The 18,390-nt window shown below is 27.9% G+C and overlaps 1 protein-coding gene across 8 annotated transcripts in view; it reads right to left on the bottom strand.

Annotated features, from left to right (window-relative positions):
• The window catches only part of LOC142322226 (uncharacterized), a 282,710-nt gene that overhangs the window by 33,388 nt on the left and 230,932 nt on the right, over nucleotides 1–18,390 (bottom strand). For all 8 annotated transcript variants that reach the window (XM_075361052.1, XM_075361049.1, XM_075361050.1 and 5 more), the window contains 6 exons: nucleotides 16,145–16,221; nucleotides 10,553–10,680; nucleotides 6,271–7,020; nucleotides 4,647–4,939; nucleotides 1,247–1,389; nucleotides 332–448 (listed from right to left, as the gene is read on the bottom strand). In XM_075361052.1, coding sequence (XP_075217167.1) covers nucleotides 332–448; nucleotides 1,247–1,389; nucleotides 4,647–4,939; nucleotides 6,271–7,020; nucleotides 10,553–10,680; nucleotides 16,145–16,221 — 1,508 coding nt within the window. The remainder of the gene's footprint in view (nucleotides 1–331; nucleotides 449–1,246; nucleotides 1,390–4,646; nucleotides 4,940–6,270; nucleotides 7,021–10,552; nucleotides 10,681–16,144; nucleotides 16,222–18,390) is intronic.

Below are 18,390 nucleotides of genomic sequence, written 5' to 3'. Positions count from 1 at the left end.
ATCAGTGTTAATATGTTAATAATTCTGAATAGAAGTAATAATATAAGATATATTTAAATACCTGAAATATAAGTAAATGATCAGATTAAATTGAATTTTAGCAGAGCAGGAACTGTATTTATCAGAGCTACTTAACAGTTTACTAAGTTAAAAAAAAATAAATAAATAAAAAATGAATTCACTAACTCAAAATTTGTTTTTATTTATTTAATTTTTTTATTTCTTTCAGAACCAATTATGATCACCACAACTTTTTTTCACTATAATAGCAAGTATTATTAAAAATATTTTATTTAATAAAATTCTATAACTATAGAGAAATTTAAATCACCTTGAGTTTTAACTTTGTTCATTAAAGCTCTATCATCATCAGAAAGCTGCAATTTTCTCAGTTGACTCACAGGAACACCTTGACTGTTATATGGCATGTCTACTTGATCAACAGCTCCTGAAGGATAAATAAAAATAAAAAATAAATAATTATTGATTAAAATAAAAACATGTATATTTTATACCAAATGAATATATTTATGGTTTCATATTATTTACTCTAATTTAATTTATTCCCTTGTTGAGCCATCTCTTAACACTATCAAATCAGTTCATATAACTAAATGCTCATGAAAATCATGGCTATGGTTCACAAGACCATGGCCAATCGGTAAGGGAATCCACTGAGGGAATAATAAAGCCTATATATCTTAACATAAACACAACAAATGAAGAATTGCACTACAGTATGGAAGAATTCTTTTGAGCTGCTTTACAATATGTGTAGGGGGATAGGGGCCATAACTCTATTCATACAGCACAATGGTGCATAGGTGCATACAAAGATCTACTGGATAACTATTCGAAAGTACAAATATAGGAAAAATGTTCAAAATATAAGTTAACTCTAAAATGTATATTTGTCTAGGGGTATGGTAACTTCTCGCACATTGTAAAACAAAGGTAATAGATTAGCTAACTGAATGATGGGAATTAAAGGAAAAGCTCACTTATTAACGAAAATAATGAAGCTTAACTGAAACATCAAGCATCAGATTCAAAGACTATGAATCAGAGGATATGCTACTATTTTAAACACAATATAATGAGAAAAACTATCCATAAAAACTTAAAAAAGCAGTAATAAAGTTTTGATCAAGTTACAAACAGCTTTAAAACAGAAAAACCATTCAAAAAATATTAAAATCTGAACAAATATAGAATTAAGTTCTATTAAAAGGTTTTTTAAACTTACCTTCACCACTATCCGTGTCAGTGATCTTCTGAAGTACTCTAAAAGACCGTGATTGTACAGGAGCTGGAGAAGAGCTGCCATCAACTGAATTTCCCCAGTTTTGTTGGAGATTTGGCTGACTTCTACCATTTGCAATATTAGTGCTAGAAAGAAGAAAGAAGTTATAGAAGATCATTCATTATTGATTAAATAAATAAACATTGTAATGCACAAATTTTACATGACAAATTAGAAAAGGTTTTTAAAATTTAACCCTCTGAAATATATTCAGCAGTTTACAGATCAATTCATTAAATTCAACTTAACATACTCTTTAAGAATAAAACTTTTAGTTAAGTAAAAGAAAGAAAAAATATGCAATAAAATAAAGATTTATAAAATAGAGTTTTAATAACTAACATAGAAGATGAAGTTAATTATACAAAATTAAGTTGCATTATGTATGACGTGTCATATTGGATTCAACATATTTTTACTTTTATCAGTAATAAAAAAAGTAATAAATTTAATATAAGTTGACCACACAAATCTGAAAAAAAAATTGGACTAGGAAATCACACATAATGGCTTATACATTTGTTTTATGTAAACATTATAGAGTATAGAACAGAACTTTATTCAGGAAAGAGAGTTTTCTTTTGTAATTGAATTCTTGAGCTTACAAATATTAAACTAACAATTAAAAAAATAAATAAGAAATGGAGCAATTAAAGAAAAAGGAAGAAATAAAAAGACCAGCTTAATTAAATTCACTCTACACTTAAATTCACAGTATGTAATCATTATACTACAGATCATTTTGGGAAAAAGAGATTTAAATATATTGAGATAACTGACCATGAGATGTACAAACCATAATTACTAATCTCTTTTCCATTATTCTGGCAATTTATGTAAATAACTTTTTATTGATTTTGATAAAAGAAGAAACTTTTCTGTACTGGAAGGGTCATCCTATCTTTATACAATGAGCAGCAAACAAGAAGTTTTTTACACAGTAAGTAACATCATAGACACGTACGCTTGAAAGAACTAGTGATCGGTGTTTCACTCTGCATAATTTTTTTCAAGTACATTACTGACTCATTAAGTTAATTTGTATAAATATTCTACACAAAAATTATGCAACATTATATAAATATTTTATACACAAATTATATAACATTATATAAATATTTTATATACAAATTATATAATATTATCTGAACTACCTTTTAAGGATAATTTTAGTTAAAATATATCTACTGACACCTCTGAGACAGACTGCGCCTCTAAATTTCTCATATCATCTGGTGTACAGTATATTGACATACTCAGTTTGATATTTTCACTTGATCTAACAATATGCAAGAAATGGTTAAAATATTTTTTTTCTTTAATAGCTCTACAAATAATGACAAAGACTACCTACTTCATGCAAACAAAAGATTTTAGGCAAAAACTTCTATCTGCTTAAGAAATAATAAATATTTTATGGTGATATGAGTATTTATGACTTTAAATTTCATAATTACAGAAAGTAACAGATATAAAAAAAATCTTAATACCGCATTTGATAAAACTGAGCTATACAGTATATTGAAGTATACAGCATATTTCTTACAAGTTTTCACTGGTTTGTAAAAAAATTGTGTACAAAAGTATAATTAACAATCTGCAACATTAACAAAAACTGACATTTTTCTTAAAAAAACAGTTTGCATAATAAATGATCTTTAAGCAACTTTGTATGGCTTAGAAAGGGAAAATAAAATTCCATGGAAGTGAAGGTTTTTGCATAATCAGTTACCAAGTGCTCATTTAAAGAATATATACATATATTAACATCTGATACAATGTATTTTAGCACAGTAGCAATTTAAACATCTTGCAATCCAATAAGTGAGATGCTATCATAAGGTTCTTTGGCTAATCTGGTCATTTGATAACCTTGGGAGGTTGAGTGAAGAACAAGATGAGAGTGAGTGGACAAAATGTTACTGCCTGTAGGCCTTATGAGTAGTGTAATTAAATACTGTGATGTGTTTACAGGAACTTGTGCCAGGTACATTTTTATGACCATCCATCTAGGTGTTTTCTGATCCTATGATGGCTGTCATAAAGCAGCAACATGTGTCCAGCAAGCTTTATATGAAGTTAAGAATAGTGACAATTACTGGGAAAATAAAAATACTTTGTAAGCTTTAGGCCTACATGGTGCAAGTGGTAGTCTCAGCCTTTCATCTGGAGATCCTGGGTTCGTATCCTGGTCAGGCATGGCATTTTCACATGTAACAAAAAATTGTCATTCATCTCATCCTCTGAGGTAGTACCTAATGGTAGTCCTGGAGGTTAAAAAAAGAAGAAAAACACCAATGTTACAGAGATAGTCAAACACTAACTGAAAACTGTCTCTGGGTCCAACCCAACCTTGGGAAACCTGTACACCAGAATAACAATTAGAAGATTTGTCAAATCATTTATAAAACTGATCAAACTATCCAATTAATAATTAATAAATTGTGACATATATCAATGTATTCATAAGAGACTTGAACACACACACACACACACACATATATATATATATATATATATATATATATATATATTCATTATAATCTTTTCCCAGTCTTCTGATACCATATCAGATGGAATAGCTTTACAACATGGAATAAGAAATACAGTAACTGCAAATATCAATCCAAATTTCATTTATGGGCTATTACAGGAGATAAAAGTTTAAGGCAACAAGCAGAGGTAAAGAAACAACTACTAATACCATCAAAGGATCAACTGTTGGTTTTGACCACAACTGGTTTTGGGTGCCTTATTTTCTTTCTACCTCACACTCCCAAAATTTAATACCGTGTGATTTTATCTTATTCCAAAAAATAAATCTGAATTTGAAGGAAGAGTTCTAAGAAAAAGTTAGAAATTCAGAATCAAATACAGATTGTGCCTGAATGATTTTTGAGGAGTGTTCAAGATATGTAGAATCAGTTGAAATAACTTCATTATGGTTTGGATTATTAATGAAAACTGAAGTAGCGGGAAAATCATCAGCTAATGGGAAATGCACATCTTACAAGTGACTAAAACAGTGCAAATTTTCTCTAACCTACATTAAAAGCTTGAAATTCTCGTGGAAGTTCAACATTGTAGGAGAAATTTTGCATCAGTATTAGATTGAGAGATTATTAAAAATGAACATAGAAATTTTATTTAACTTAAAAGTGACAGTATATTCAAATTAATAATTCTTAATAGCGAATATTACATAAAGCAAAAATATACCTATAATAAAAACATTTATTGCTCCTAATACCATGTAGACATCATTCTTACATTGAGAATTTTACCTCAAGAAAATTGAAGTAAATAACTAACAACTTTTATAGACATACCAGTGAATACTAACTTTTCATTTGCTATAGATGGACTAGGAGGATTAAATTTGTTATGAACATAAACAGGCCACCTCTGTTGATTTTGCTGCTGCTGTGGTGGTTGTTGATACTGCTGCTGTGGTGGTTGTTGATACTGCTGCTGTTGAAACTTTTGCTGCTGTTGTTGAACAGACTGTTTTTGATAACCTTGCTGTTGCTGTTGTTGAAAGCTTGGTTGATTCATATTATGTTTAGGCGATGGAGAACCTTCAATCTGAATTGGTATTATTCGCGTATTTGGCTGAGCTGGCTCACGACCTTCAATCTAATAAAATGAGTTTGATTAGGAATTCATTTAATTACATTCTTAGCTGTTTTTAAATTTAAAAATTTTGATAAATATATGCTTAATTAGTGGTTAAAAATACAGCATTAATATTTAATGTAAACAACTTATTTACTATTAATAAACATATTACTCTGGATTACTTTGAAGGCATAAGGCTTAAATTAAGAAGTAAACAGAATTAGTATTAAATTAGTTACAGGAACATTTTCAGTTAACATGTTGTAGAGAGAGAAAAATGTAAAGTAACAAAATATATTTAACATATAAATTTACAACAATAGTAAAAATTAATAATCCTGATAACAATTAAGATTTAATTGTCTAAAAATTAATTTTAATAAAATTAATTAATGTTTAATTATAAATATTCAACATTAATTAATGCTATAAAACTGTTGCAATGTACTTTTAAACTTAAACAATCAAATTACTGTTTAAATATCACTTAAATTTAAGTTATTAAATTTTAATGTAAGAAATAATTTTGTGGAATGAAATATTGGATAAATCAAAATTCAGAATATTGCATTATATTTCAGCATATTTAGAACAATAAAATAATTTTTAAAAAATATCTAAATTTTTTAGAAATTTTTTTTATATTGAATAATAAACTTTTAATTATCCAAGTTTCTCTGTAATAATAACACAATGCAGTGATTTTTCAAAATATATTCTATAGTATAATAAAAATTATTATATTATGAGTAGATTCATCTTGTTTTAAGCTGAGTTACAAGAAAAAATTTTACCTGAAATGAATTTCTTTTCAGTAACAGAACAATGGGTATAATTTTTTAGTAATACTTGTAAACAATTTTTTTTGGATTATGTCATTAGTTCAGATATACTACCTGAACAAAGAAATATTCTTTATAAAATGTTAATATGCATATATAAAACAGGAAAGTAGATATCAATATCTTGCCTGCAAATTAATGACCAAAAGCTTTGTTTCAATGATATATTTATTTGTATAATTCTGTCAGCAAAATGACACAAACTATTTTGATGAAGCCACAAACTATTCAAAAACCAAAGAATGAAAGTGAAATTATAATCTCTAAACTGTTCATTAATAAGGGATTTCATACATCTAAAGAGTTACTTATGAACATCATTGATTAATGGGAGACAATAAGGCTTATATGTTAAAAGTTTTTTTGGACAAGTTAACTATAATCAAGAGCTGCTGTTGATGGTTGGTGTTCATAATGGTAGGAATGACAACAAAAATAGGAAATCAACATCACTTGAAAAAAAATTCAGTGCATGAAGTGAACAGTTATCTACGCATAAAATCTTACCTGTATAGGTATGATTCTAGCTTGTGGTTGATTTTGCTGCTGTTGTGGTGATGGTTGTTTCTGACTATTTTGTATGTGAGGACTTGTAACAGGAGATGGAGTGCTATCTTCTCTGTTTACCCATGGTGGTACTTCCTTCTGTGACTGAGGCTGACGAGATAACCATGGTGTTGGTGCTTTATTCAACTGATTAACTGGAGTTGGTGGTGTTGGTGTAACAGTAGGTGACGAATCTTGTTGTTGGTTATGTACTGGTGGTATGTATAATGAACCTAATTGTGAACGTGGTTGAGACTGCTGCTGTTGAACAGGAGGTACATAGATACTTCCAGTATTTTGATTGTGCTGAAGTTGTCGTTGCGGTTGCACTTTTGGAACAGCCATTGGCTGTTGAACAGGAGGAGGGGGTGGTGGTGGTGCTTGGAAATTATTTACAGACTGTGTTGAGGGTGGCACAGATTGATTTATATTGGGATTTCCTTGTGGAAATACAGGGATGGCTATTTGTGGTTGCATTGCTGCTGCAGCAGATGGTGGCAAAGAAACAGGTCTGCTCTGCTGGTGGGGTTGTTGAGCTGGTGGAGCCTGTGTACTGTCAGTTGTCTGGGCATTTCTTGAAATCCTTCGTTGCATTCTTGGAGATCGAATTTCAGACAAATCTAAACCTCCTGGTGTGTAAGTGAATGGCTTTTTATCTTTCATCATAGCGTTTTGTATTGCAGCTGGAGGTTCTCTTCTCACATCTGGTATCTGTAAAAGTAAAATGTTAAAATTATTTTGTTTGTATAACGATTTACATTTTTTTATAATATTACAATTTCCGACATGCTTAATATTACACATGTCTTAATGACAAAGCTTAAATGGACGAAATAATTGTTAAAAAAGTGTCTACTCTTAGTAGGACTGCTGTTATAACAGTAGTCTAGACAATTTTGACACTTAATGTTTACATTACATTTAAAATAAATTTAATGTAAACTACAATGTTTCGTGTTTCTAACACAAAACATAGCCTAAACATAATATTACTTCACTCATGCATTAATCATTGCATTTGCATTGATTACCAGTATAATGCAAAAAGATAATTTCAAAGTTGGTTAAATTAAAGATATTTTACTATTAAGAATAAGATTTTTTTTTAATGCAGTATTTATAAAAAAAGAAATCTAATGGTGAAATTCATATTTATTTGAAAACAATCAATGACATCACACAATAACCAAGTTAATTGGGTGAATCTAGAAAAAAAAATGCGAATTTCTTTTGTGCTTGATAAGGTAGGACTTAATCAGAGACTTCTCTAAACTTATGTATATTGTATAACGTACCTGGTTTTTTACTTTTTTGTTTCATATGCCATTAAATGTGTTTAATCTTACATAGTATTCAATTTCACAGAATTTTTTTTGGATATAGGTAAAAGATGAGAGAACAGTTGTATTATTTTATTTTCAGACTGAATACGAAGTGAGAAATTCAATTACTTAAAGTGACAGAGTAAGGAAAGAAATTGGAGGCCAATAATAAAGTAATATAGTAATTGGAGACCCAGAGAATAGAATAGATTTTTCAGTTATCTTTCTGCAAAGCATACAACATTCTTTTTTGAATTTAGAGGTGGTGCCAGTTATTTTAACAACTAATGTAGCCTTTTGTTTGAACCGATGTAATCTAAACTTTGGTTTTGATACAGAATGGTGTGAAGTTTGTAGATGTAGAATGAAGGTAATACTGAAGATCAAAAAAGAAAAAAAAATCCTTCCATGATGAAATTTTCATGAGAAATAATGAAATTTTTTTTATGAAATTCTGAGTTGCAGATGGCACTCAAATGTTATTTAAATGGCTCAGGTATTATTTAAAAAGTAATGTAATAAATGAATCACAGACAATATGAGTGATTTCATACAAAATAAATTTCTTATGTAAAATAAATTTCTATAGATTTATACAAAAGTATGTAATAAGAAATCTGTAATATGATGGTTAACTTCATTACTTTAGTTGCACTTAATGTTAAATAACTGGGTCAGTCAACAGTAAATGAAGTAATGGAAAAAACTGAATTATAATGTAATACATTTCGATAAATTAAAAACAATGTTCAAGTGTTAAATTTACTGCAAAAATCTGAATGTTAAAGATTTTTTAATTTATCTGAAACTATTTTCATCTTAAAATATTTTAATTATTCTCAAAACCAGTTTAAAAAATGAAACCAACCCTTTTCTCTGGAGATAAAAATTTCAGTTTACTTTTCCTATTTCTTTTTATTCTAAAGAAAAATAATTTAAGAAGTTTTGGATTGGTTTGTTAAAACGTGCAACTAATAAAAATTTATAGAAACTCAGCACTATATTAGAGTTCTTTGTCCTTAACATAATAAAATTCAGATAAAAATTCAAATGACAACATCTGGGCTATCTGAACAGTACATTACTTAAAAAAAAAAAAATTTCCTACTCCAGTGACAAAAGTTAGTATAATTTCACGCTGCCAGAACATACTGTAGAAAAGTCAAGAAATTTGGGTGCCAAGGGTTTTGTCCTTGGTAGACTATTTATTAGGAGAAAAATTATTAACCTTAGCTTTAATAACTTCTTCAGCAGCACATGTCAATATCAATAATACTGTACCATTATTAGTTATCAATAATATTCTACCGAATATTAATTGCTGCAAATATTGGCAAGGTTAGTTAATGTGGGCATTTTGCTCTGCTAACAAAAATGCATAATTTAAATTAACTTTATTAATCATGGCTCAGTGGTATTGATATATAATTTATTTATAAAATAGTTTTCATTTACCAACAATCTTTAATAGTATGTTCGAGTGCTTTCAGATTAGTAATCATCCTCAGGAACATCTAAAAATTGAGACTCTCATACTGACATGATGGATAACGTTGACGTTATTTTACCTATTAACGATCAATTGTTATATTTATAATTTTTGCATTTAAAGTTCAAGATAGTATAAATAATTATATGTGAAGTAAATAATTAAAATTATAACCCATTTATGTTCTGAGGATGGATTACTAATCCAAAAGCGCTCGAACATATTATTAAAGATTGTTGGTAAATGGAAACTATTATATAAATAAATTATATATCAATAATCATTTTTATTAATATAGAGTATATTAATAAAGATGTAAAGTATATTTCAATAATATTTTTTTTTTTATTATATAAATACAAAATATATGTCTGTTAAGAGATATAAAATTATGTAAAAAGCTTATACTACTTTTTCAGTAAAATTTTGAGATTCAGAACTCATGGTGTCTCTTCATTCTATTCACAGTTATAACCAGAATTAAATAGCATCAATGATCCATATTCAGAAGTCATTGTACAAAATTTCCTAAAAATCGGTTCATCCAGTCTGAAGATATCAAACAAAACAATTAACTATTGAGATTAAAAAAATATTATGCTTATCCACACCTCTGAATGAGATTACCCAATTATAAAACCAAAGTGGCGCATACTAATGCAATAGGATCATCTAATTAATACAAGAATGCGTGTGATTTTGAGTACAGAAATAACAAAAAACAAAAAGGGTTTTTCACTGTATCTTCTTATGTAGGTATGTATATATGTGTTGGAGCTTTCCCAAAATTATTACAAATGGACCAACTAAATATTAATACACTATTCAATAATAATTACTAATTATTAAATAATAAATATCCTACCCTGGATATTTATTATTAAATATCCAGGCTAAAGGATATTTGTATGTGTGTCTGTGTGTGTTTCCGACCCCCTTAACTTAGCACTGGAATGTACCAATCACTAGAGGAATCTCCCGATTCATTAGTAGATATCTCATGATGTTCAGTTGCATACTTGTTATATTATTATATATTGATATATCACATATATATCGAGATATATGCAAAATATTTAATAATAATAAATCATTTTATTTATGTGATTGTTTTTCTTCATAAAATAATAAACTACAACCAAAAAGTAGGCATCGGAATGTACCAATCACTAGCAAAAAATCCTGATTCATTAGTATCAATTTCTATAGTTAAATTTCTAATTTAACTTTTGTTATATCAATTTTCATCATCCAAAAAAAATATTTTCACTTGAGGTAATCAGTTTTAGACACCTAACAATCCCATTATGAGATGCTGCTCGCCAGGGTTAGGCTCTACAGGGAGGTAGAGCCTAGCTGCAGAGGGTGTGCCTACAGTATGTCTCTGCAGCTAGTTAATTATTAAAGTAACACTTGACATTCATTCACTAACCTCTGATTTCAGCCTGATTGCTGGAATGTGTACCAGACCAATTGGAGGTGGAGGTGGAGGCACTCCTGTACCTGAAGGTGGAGGTGGTGGAGGTGGGGGTGCTGGAGGACCTCCAGTAGGAGTAGAATCTGTGAAAGAAAATAATACTTAAAATTAAACTAAAATAAAATTTACAAAAAACAATAGATTATAATCTTAACCACATAAGTAAAACTAATCAGTTATAATACACACAGCTAGTGCAGAAATGTAAATCTAACATACTTTAATGTAATGGCAAAAAAAATCATTGTAATACAAAGACTTAACAAGAATTTATATGTTATTCAATGATCATCTTATTAAGTGATGAGAATAATTATCAGAATGCTGTATGATTGAGATATTAACTTTGTTATATCACTTTTGTTTACCCACTGCACCAATGATGATCAGTTCCTTTTCAGAACTTCTAAGAAGAAAATGAACTATCGGCCACCCCACAATTTAAGATTTAACATATTATCAGTATTCTATTTTTGTATGTCAGATGATGGTAGAATTTGTAGTACTGAACCATTTTTGTGCTGATAATTTGCACAGCCATAAACTAAATGAAATGGATTCAAAACTTACTCATTAATTTATAAAAGCTATAATAAAAAAAATAATAAATTTCTGTAACATTTTTTCTGTAGTTCTACTTCTAAGAGGGAGAATTTTTAAAATTATAGTGCAAACTTCTTAAGCCAGACTTTGATTCTGCGGGTTGATGTCAGTCTATTGATAGTTTGCAACAATGGATCAGTCAGGTCTATTGATGACATACATACATACCCATTGCTATGAGGAAAAAAAATCTATGTAGGGAATGTAGCATTCTTTTACACCAGTAAATTGAAAAGGTCCACAAAAGAATGAAGGACTACATAATGAAAAGCATTTAATTTCAGTAGCTTTAGAGCATCTGGATGTTCTTACCCAGAAGGTTTTATCTCTGAGGTATGTAACATTAATGGATTAGCAACGCAAGTTTTAGTTAAGATGAAGAACATCTCGATTTCCCCCTGAGGGGGGAAGATCCCGCCTCATAGCGTGTCCGGTCGCTACACCACCCCCTCCACTCCTAAGATGAAGAACAAAGAAGAAGAGGATAAACTTGAGTTGAATGTAATTGTATGACTAAAGAAGAATGAAACAAGTTGAATTAGTTACATGAGTTATCAGCTTCATCCCTTGATATGAAGCATAAGTTGGTTCAATGGAGAGACTATACAAAAGAGAAAAGATTTTAAAGCCAATTATTTGGATTATTTACTTTAAAGCCGGTTTTATGTAGTTCTTAACAATATTGAAGAAACAAACAATAAATATTAGTATAAAAGTGACTGTTCAAGTCCTAGTAAAGCCAGTTATTTTTACACGGATTTGAATACTAGATCGTGAATACCGATGTTCTTTGGTGGTTGAGTTTCAATTAACCACACATCTCAGGAATGGTCGAACTAAGAATGTACAAGACTACACTTCATTTACACTCATACATATCATCCTCATTCATTCTCTGAAGAATTATCTAAACGGTAGTTACCGGAGGCTAAACAGGAAAAGAAAGAAAAGTATAAAAGTGACTCCCTTATGAGTGCTGCTATGCACTCAATTTCATTTTTGAAACTTAATGTTTATGTCACGTAACATGTTGTTGGGAAGCAGATAATTAATTTCCTGATGATGATTATTTCTTCCTGCTGTACTGGGATCAGATTAAACAAGTTAGAATTAAAATAAAGTTGATGAGTGTATGGGTCGATAAGTTACTGGATTATTGGGTTTTTACATCATATTAAAGTTGTGTTGATTGATCAGTAATCCAAAATATGACTGAATATGGAATATCAATGAAATTTTAAAAGACTAATCATGCAAAGGTTTAAAATGAATATTAGCAACTGAATTTACTTCACAGTTGATTTCCTTATTTCAGCGGTTACTGAACCATCTACCTAGTGATGTTAATGTGATGTTAATTTAAGTATTCAGTGATAAGAAAGAGAGCTGAATAAGCCTCAACTGTATAAATTATATTATTATAGCCTCAACTATATAAATCTTAATATTTTGTTGTGATTTCTCACCATCAGTTATTAAATCAAAGTATAAAGAAAATTTGATGTAGAAGAATAAATGAATGTTGCAGTCTCAGAAAATACAAGATATAATGAGCTAATCAGGGAAATAAATTCCTTTCATCTCACTAGACATTTGAATAAATACAAGTCCATACATAGTTTTATTCAAAGTTAAGGATATTTTTTTTTATGTTTGTAAAAAAAAGTTAAAAGTCTTTTAATTTATACTTGAGTTTTTTATTTAATAATCAATTAGAATTAGTACTGTATATACTTTGAAGAAATTATTCACATTCTGATACTGTAAACATTCTTAAGGATTTATTACTTCAAATGAAAAAACGGATAACACAACATGACGTAAAACCAATAAAATCTGCCACCTTAAAAATTAGCTTTTATTTCAGAAAGAGTAATGCATTCTGAGTTAATTAACCTCCACTAGAGGAGACCTAAAAGTTATACATTAGACTGTAAAGTTCAACGTAGTAAACTTGTTATTTTTTTAATCTCTATGATGTTAAAAAAAATAACATAATAGTGACCAAAAGAAACACAATAATTTATTGGTGACAGATTGTGGATACCGTTGTTCTTTGGTGGTTGGTTTCAATTAACCACACATCTCAGGAATGGTAGACCTGCGACTGTACAAGACTACACTTCATTCACACTATTCATACATATCATCCTCATTCATCCTCTGAAGTAAAACCTTGTGGCTCCAGAGGCTAAAACAGAAAAAGAGATAAAGAGATTTCTACAGGTCGATTATTTTGTATATAATAATTAATAGGATACATAATTTAAAGATCGATTGTTCATAATCGGTGATATCGTTCTATTTTTTTATTTTCTGATGACCATATAAGCTTGAAGCTTGACCTTGGAAATATGAAATGGATATTTTGCAACATATGAAAAATGCAAAACCTAACCGGGATTCAAACCCAGGCTTTCTGGATGAAAAGTTGAGATGCAGTAATAATTACTACTTCGCCAAAGTGGTGGTATTTGAATAAGATTAATAAAATGTAGCATACATCAAGTCTTACTAAATATCTGTGCTGAATCAAAGCAAGCTCTCGAGCTACATTTATAACAAAACTTTTAGAGTACTTTTAAAATTAAAAAAAAACTGATTATTTCTAAATGAGAAATCACAAAATTAATCTCTACTGTTATTTATTAAAGTGGAAGAATAATTTTACAAAATAATTATTATTCAACATTTAAGTAGTTTGTAAAGCTTAAATAATATTCTTAAGCTTCAAAATCCTTCAAAGAAATTTTCAATCAAAATTTTTATTTCTGTAACTTGCATGAATAAAAGTGGCACTGAGTTAGCAAATTGTACTTCAATCATGCACAGCTTAACAGTAAATATAATGCTTTGTTAGTATAAAACAAAACATTAATAATTATCACGTATTGTCATATAACTCACACACTTTTATTTGATAAGTAATTACAAAAAAAGTAATATTTTTTTTAAAGAAAAAATTTACTTACAAGATATTATTTTAACAATATGATAATGCTGTACAAATTTTAATTTTGTATTTATATGTAAACCGACCTTTTTTTTGTAATTATCTCAATGAAGAAGAATTAATTCAAATTTATATCCCATGTGCATAAAGTAGGAGGTGAAAATTTCACTATTTCTCTCAAATTCCTGTAGAAGGGGTTCACATCTTTGATAAAATTATGCAAATAGTTATAAATTAGTGATAGTGGTAAAAAAGGGTCTCGTATTTTTTTTGTACCTGTTGCTCATCTAGGTCCCTTCATGCTTCATGTTGCTCATCTAGAGATATAATGCAAATAAATCTCTCATCTGCTTTAAAATTCTAAGTATACTTTCTATTTTTCTGGTTATGGTCACAGATAAATTTTTATCATGATACATCAAATTTGTCACCACGTAATAGCTTCTTTAGTTATTCTTAATTTAATACTACATAAACTCAACTTTTTTTTCTGTTTTGTGGTTTGTAATCTATAATTCTTCTAAGAGAAATTTTTCTTTCATAACCGTAGTCATTTTTTCTGTAACTGTCTGTAAATTTAGTGAAAAAACTAAATACACAATATTTACAAAAAAATTCATCAGAACTTTCAATGCTTTTGAGAAGTGCAAGGTGATGTCACCTGGATGCAATTTTGTAACTGTAACTATATCATCATATTTATCTCAAGGAATTGACACTAGCATTAACTGTGGATTTTACAATAAATTGCCATCACTTCTTGCATGATTTTGACAGAAAATTAGGGGTTGTAATGCTTCAGTGAATGGAAAGTGTTTACAGAGACCTTTATTTTAACAAACTTTTTTAAGTTATAAAAAAAAATAATTTGTGATTTTTTTTTATAAAAAAATATATTCTTAAACGAATATATGGTTTAATTTAATAACTGAAATATACATTTTTCAATTTCTCATGTTTTAAGGCAAAGGAATTCATAAAACAATAACAAAAAATATTTATGTTATTATTAATTCTATAAACTGTTCAACTGCATTCCTAAATTGATTATTTGCCAATATTCAAGGAAAAACATACAATTATATAAGACAACAATTCAACTAAAAACTTGTAATTCATCCAACATAAACATCTTAAATTGTTAAGCTTTTTAGTTTAATTATATCTTAAATATAACTTTACTAGAAAAATTATTTATTTTTCAGCTATAACATACTTAAATACTTTATTAAAGGAATTTTATTTAGAAATATGTATTTTTTGATGCATTGAATTTATTACTTTAGTGGAAGCTGGAAATAAAACTTATCAATATGTATTTGTCTTTAATGCTTGTTGTTAAAATAAAAATAGTTTACCTTATTTACATTTCAAGTTATTTCATAAATTCCCAAAAAAACCTCCTCAGTAAGAAATGTTTGAACTGTAATTAATTTTCAAGATTACATTATATTCATTCTGATAACTTTAAAAGTTGACTTGAAGATATAGTTTAAAGAAAATTAACAGAAATTTTATGTAATCAGTCTATTGGTATTTATTATATTAAATCTATTGAACTTATATACGCTTTAATAAAATAAATTAAATAACTAAATGTTAAATTAAAAAGTATTTGAATTTTGGAAATTTCAAAAAGTTAAAAATTAAATTTAACTTATATAAGTTAGGTAAAAGGACTTTGACCTTGATGTTTTCGCACAAATTAATCTGTTTTTATACATTAATTCTTTTTAAAAATTATTAAAATTAAACTTATTATCAATGAATTTCTATATATTTCTCACTCTGATAGCTTTCATTGAGATATGAACGTTTAGTCAAACATAGATTAATTATGACTTTCGATAGTATTAAAATCAAAAGTATATATATACTTTGAGTATCATTATTTAGCTATCATTTAGCGGACTCATGTATGGTATAAATGATCCAGAATGTAACGAATCAACTGTAACGGATACTTTATAGATAAATTTTTAAGTACTCACCGAAAACAGGACCTGAAGCAGGTGATGTTGGAGTGGGGCTTAAATTATTTCCTCCTGAAATCTGATTCTGCTGGCGTCTGAAATAAAATAAATTAAAAAAATATTTCAATATACATAATCTACATTGAAAATTATAGAGATTAAGAAGTTTTATTTTGGGTGCCCATATATATTATAATAACGATGTTTCAGCTTTTCTTTTTTCTTTTATCCAGATGAATGATTTGTAGCTTGTGTGAAAATGCCATACCTGACCGGGATTCGAACCCGGGACCTCCGGATGAAAGGCCGAGACGTTACTACTCGCGCCACGGAGGCCGGCTCAGATTTTCTTTTTATGCAAATGTTATTTCACTAATAGGTTATCCATAATGTATATATTTATCAAATAATGACAATTATGGTTAGTAAAATTATATATATATATATATATATATATATATGAGAGAGAGAGAGAGAGATAAAAACTTATTAATGAAAATAATAAATCGACATCATTATTAGTTTATGTGATATTTTTATCTTTAAGTAGATCTCTTAACATTATTGAAGTTCTCATTGTTTTCTATTCTTTGCTACTGTGCTTGAAAAAAAATGTTAAGATTGCAAGAAATAATCAAAAGAATAATAACAGAAAGAACATATTATTATTTCTCTTTCATTAGATATACTAAAAGTAGTACCATTGTAGCAGACGTATAGATTATAATTATGAAAACATAAAAATAATTATATATAGTTTTATACGATTTCCTTATTATGAATATCTTTTATTAATAAATATTTTTTAAATTTAAAGAAAACTAATAAGCACACTTTTAAATAAATAAATAAATTGCTGCTAGATCTAATAGAAGATAAATAATTCAGAAAACATAATAAATACAAAAAAAATGCTTAAAATGTTAACCTTGCTTCAAAGACAACCGGTTAATTCAATCGAAAATCAATTCTAATCAAAACTTTAAAATGCTCCTAAACCTTTTTATTCATATTTTTAATAGCCTATTAATTTTTCATAACAATTTCAGCTAAGCATACACTCTTTTCAAAAGAGCAAATAAATCTCACACAAATTGTACATAAATTATAAACAAGTGTTATTGATTATTAAAAAAATGAAGACGAAATAGTGAATAAAATAAAAGTACACACACAAAAACACTATATATATATATATATATGTATATATATATATATGTATATATATATGTATATATATATGTATATATATATGTATATATATATATATATGTATATATATATATGTATATATATGTATATATATATATATGTATATATATATATATATCCTACATATATATATATATATATATATATATATATATATATGTAGGAACTTTGATCAATGTACCAAAGCAGTATATAAAGGATAGACCTACTCCAACTCTTTTTTACAGTACATAATTTATAATTTTTTTACATTTTACAAGCACAAGCAAGAAAAATATACATTCGGAGCTCCTTTATCTGTCTTCAGTTCCTCTTTGTTAAATATACACTATAGATCAGTTGAAATATATTGTTTATACTCGTACTATATAAAAAAAAAAACATTTTGATACTTTAACAAAGTTAATATGACTATTTTAATACACCTAAAAAAACCTTTTTGTATTTGTTATTATGTTATATTAGCAGTGATCTGTTGGTATTTAATTAAAAGGAGCTAATGATAGATACAAGCACCGAAAGAGCAACCTCTTCCTGCTTATATATGATAAAAAAGATAAGTTTCTTACATATATATATATTTCTATGAAACTATAAAATATAAAACGAGTAGGAAAAATTCTTTCCCGTTGTCCATACAAAGGAAAAAAAGAGACTTCTGACTTTTTCATAAAATCGAGTTCTGTTGCCTTACTAATAAATCTTCCGGTTGTCATCGAATTTTGCAAACATTAGGTCTGACAGATAAACATGTGTACATAGTACAATAAAATATTTGCCGCGTCTGTACGAATATATATGTATTAAATAAATGCCAGATCATGCGATTACCAATAAAGAATATTGTGTTACTTCATTTTTTGAAGATTCATCTATTTTCTTGATTTAATTTCACTCAAATACGATAAAAACAGTTTTTAACAAAACTAGCTGAATAAATAATAACAAGCGTAAAAGTTAAAACTCATAAATTTTTCAACGATTTATTAGTATAATTTATTCTTTAAAAGATAACTGCAGTTATCGCTGAATTATTTATGGATTTTATTATT

Source organism: Lycorma delicatula, chromosome 3 (genome assembly GCF_047948215.1).
Source record: "Lycorma delicatula isolate Av1 chromosome 3, ASM4794821v1, whole genome shotgun sequence".
NCBI classification, from domain to species: Eukaryota; Metazoa; Arthropoda; class Insecta; order Hemiptera; family Fulgoridae; genus Lycorma; species Lycorma delicatula.
The sequence above is the reverse complement of the archived record's forward strand: the minus strand, read 5'-3'. Positions and strand labels throughout refer to the sequence as shown.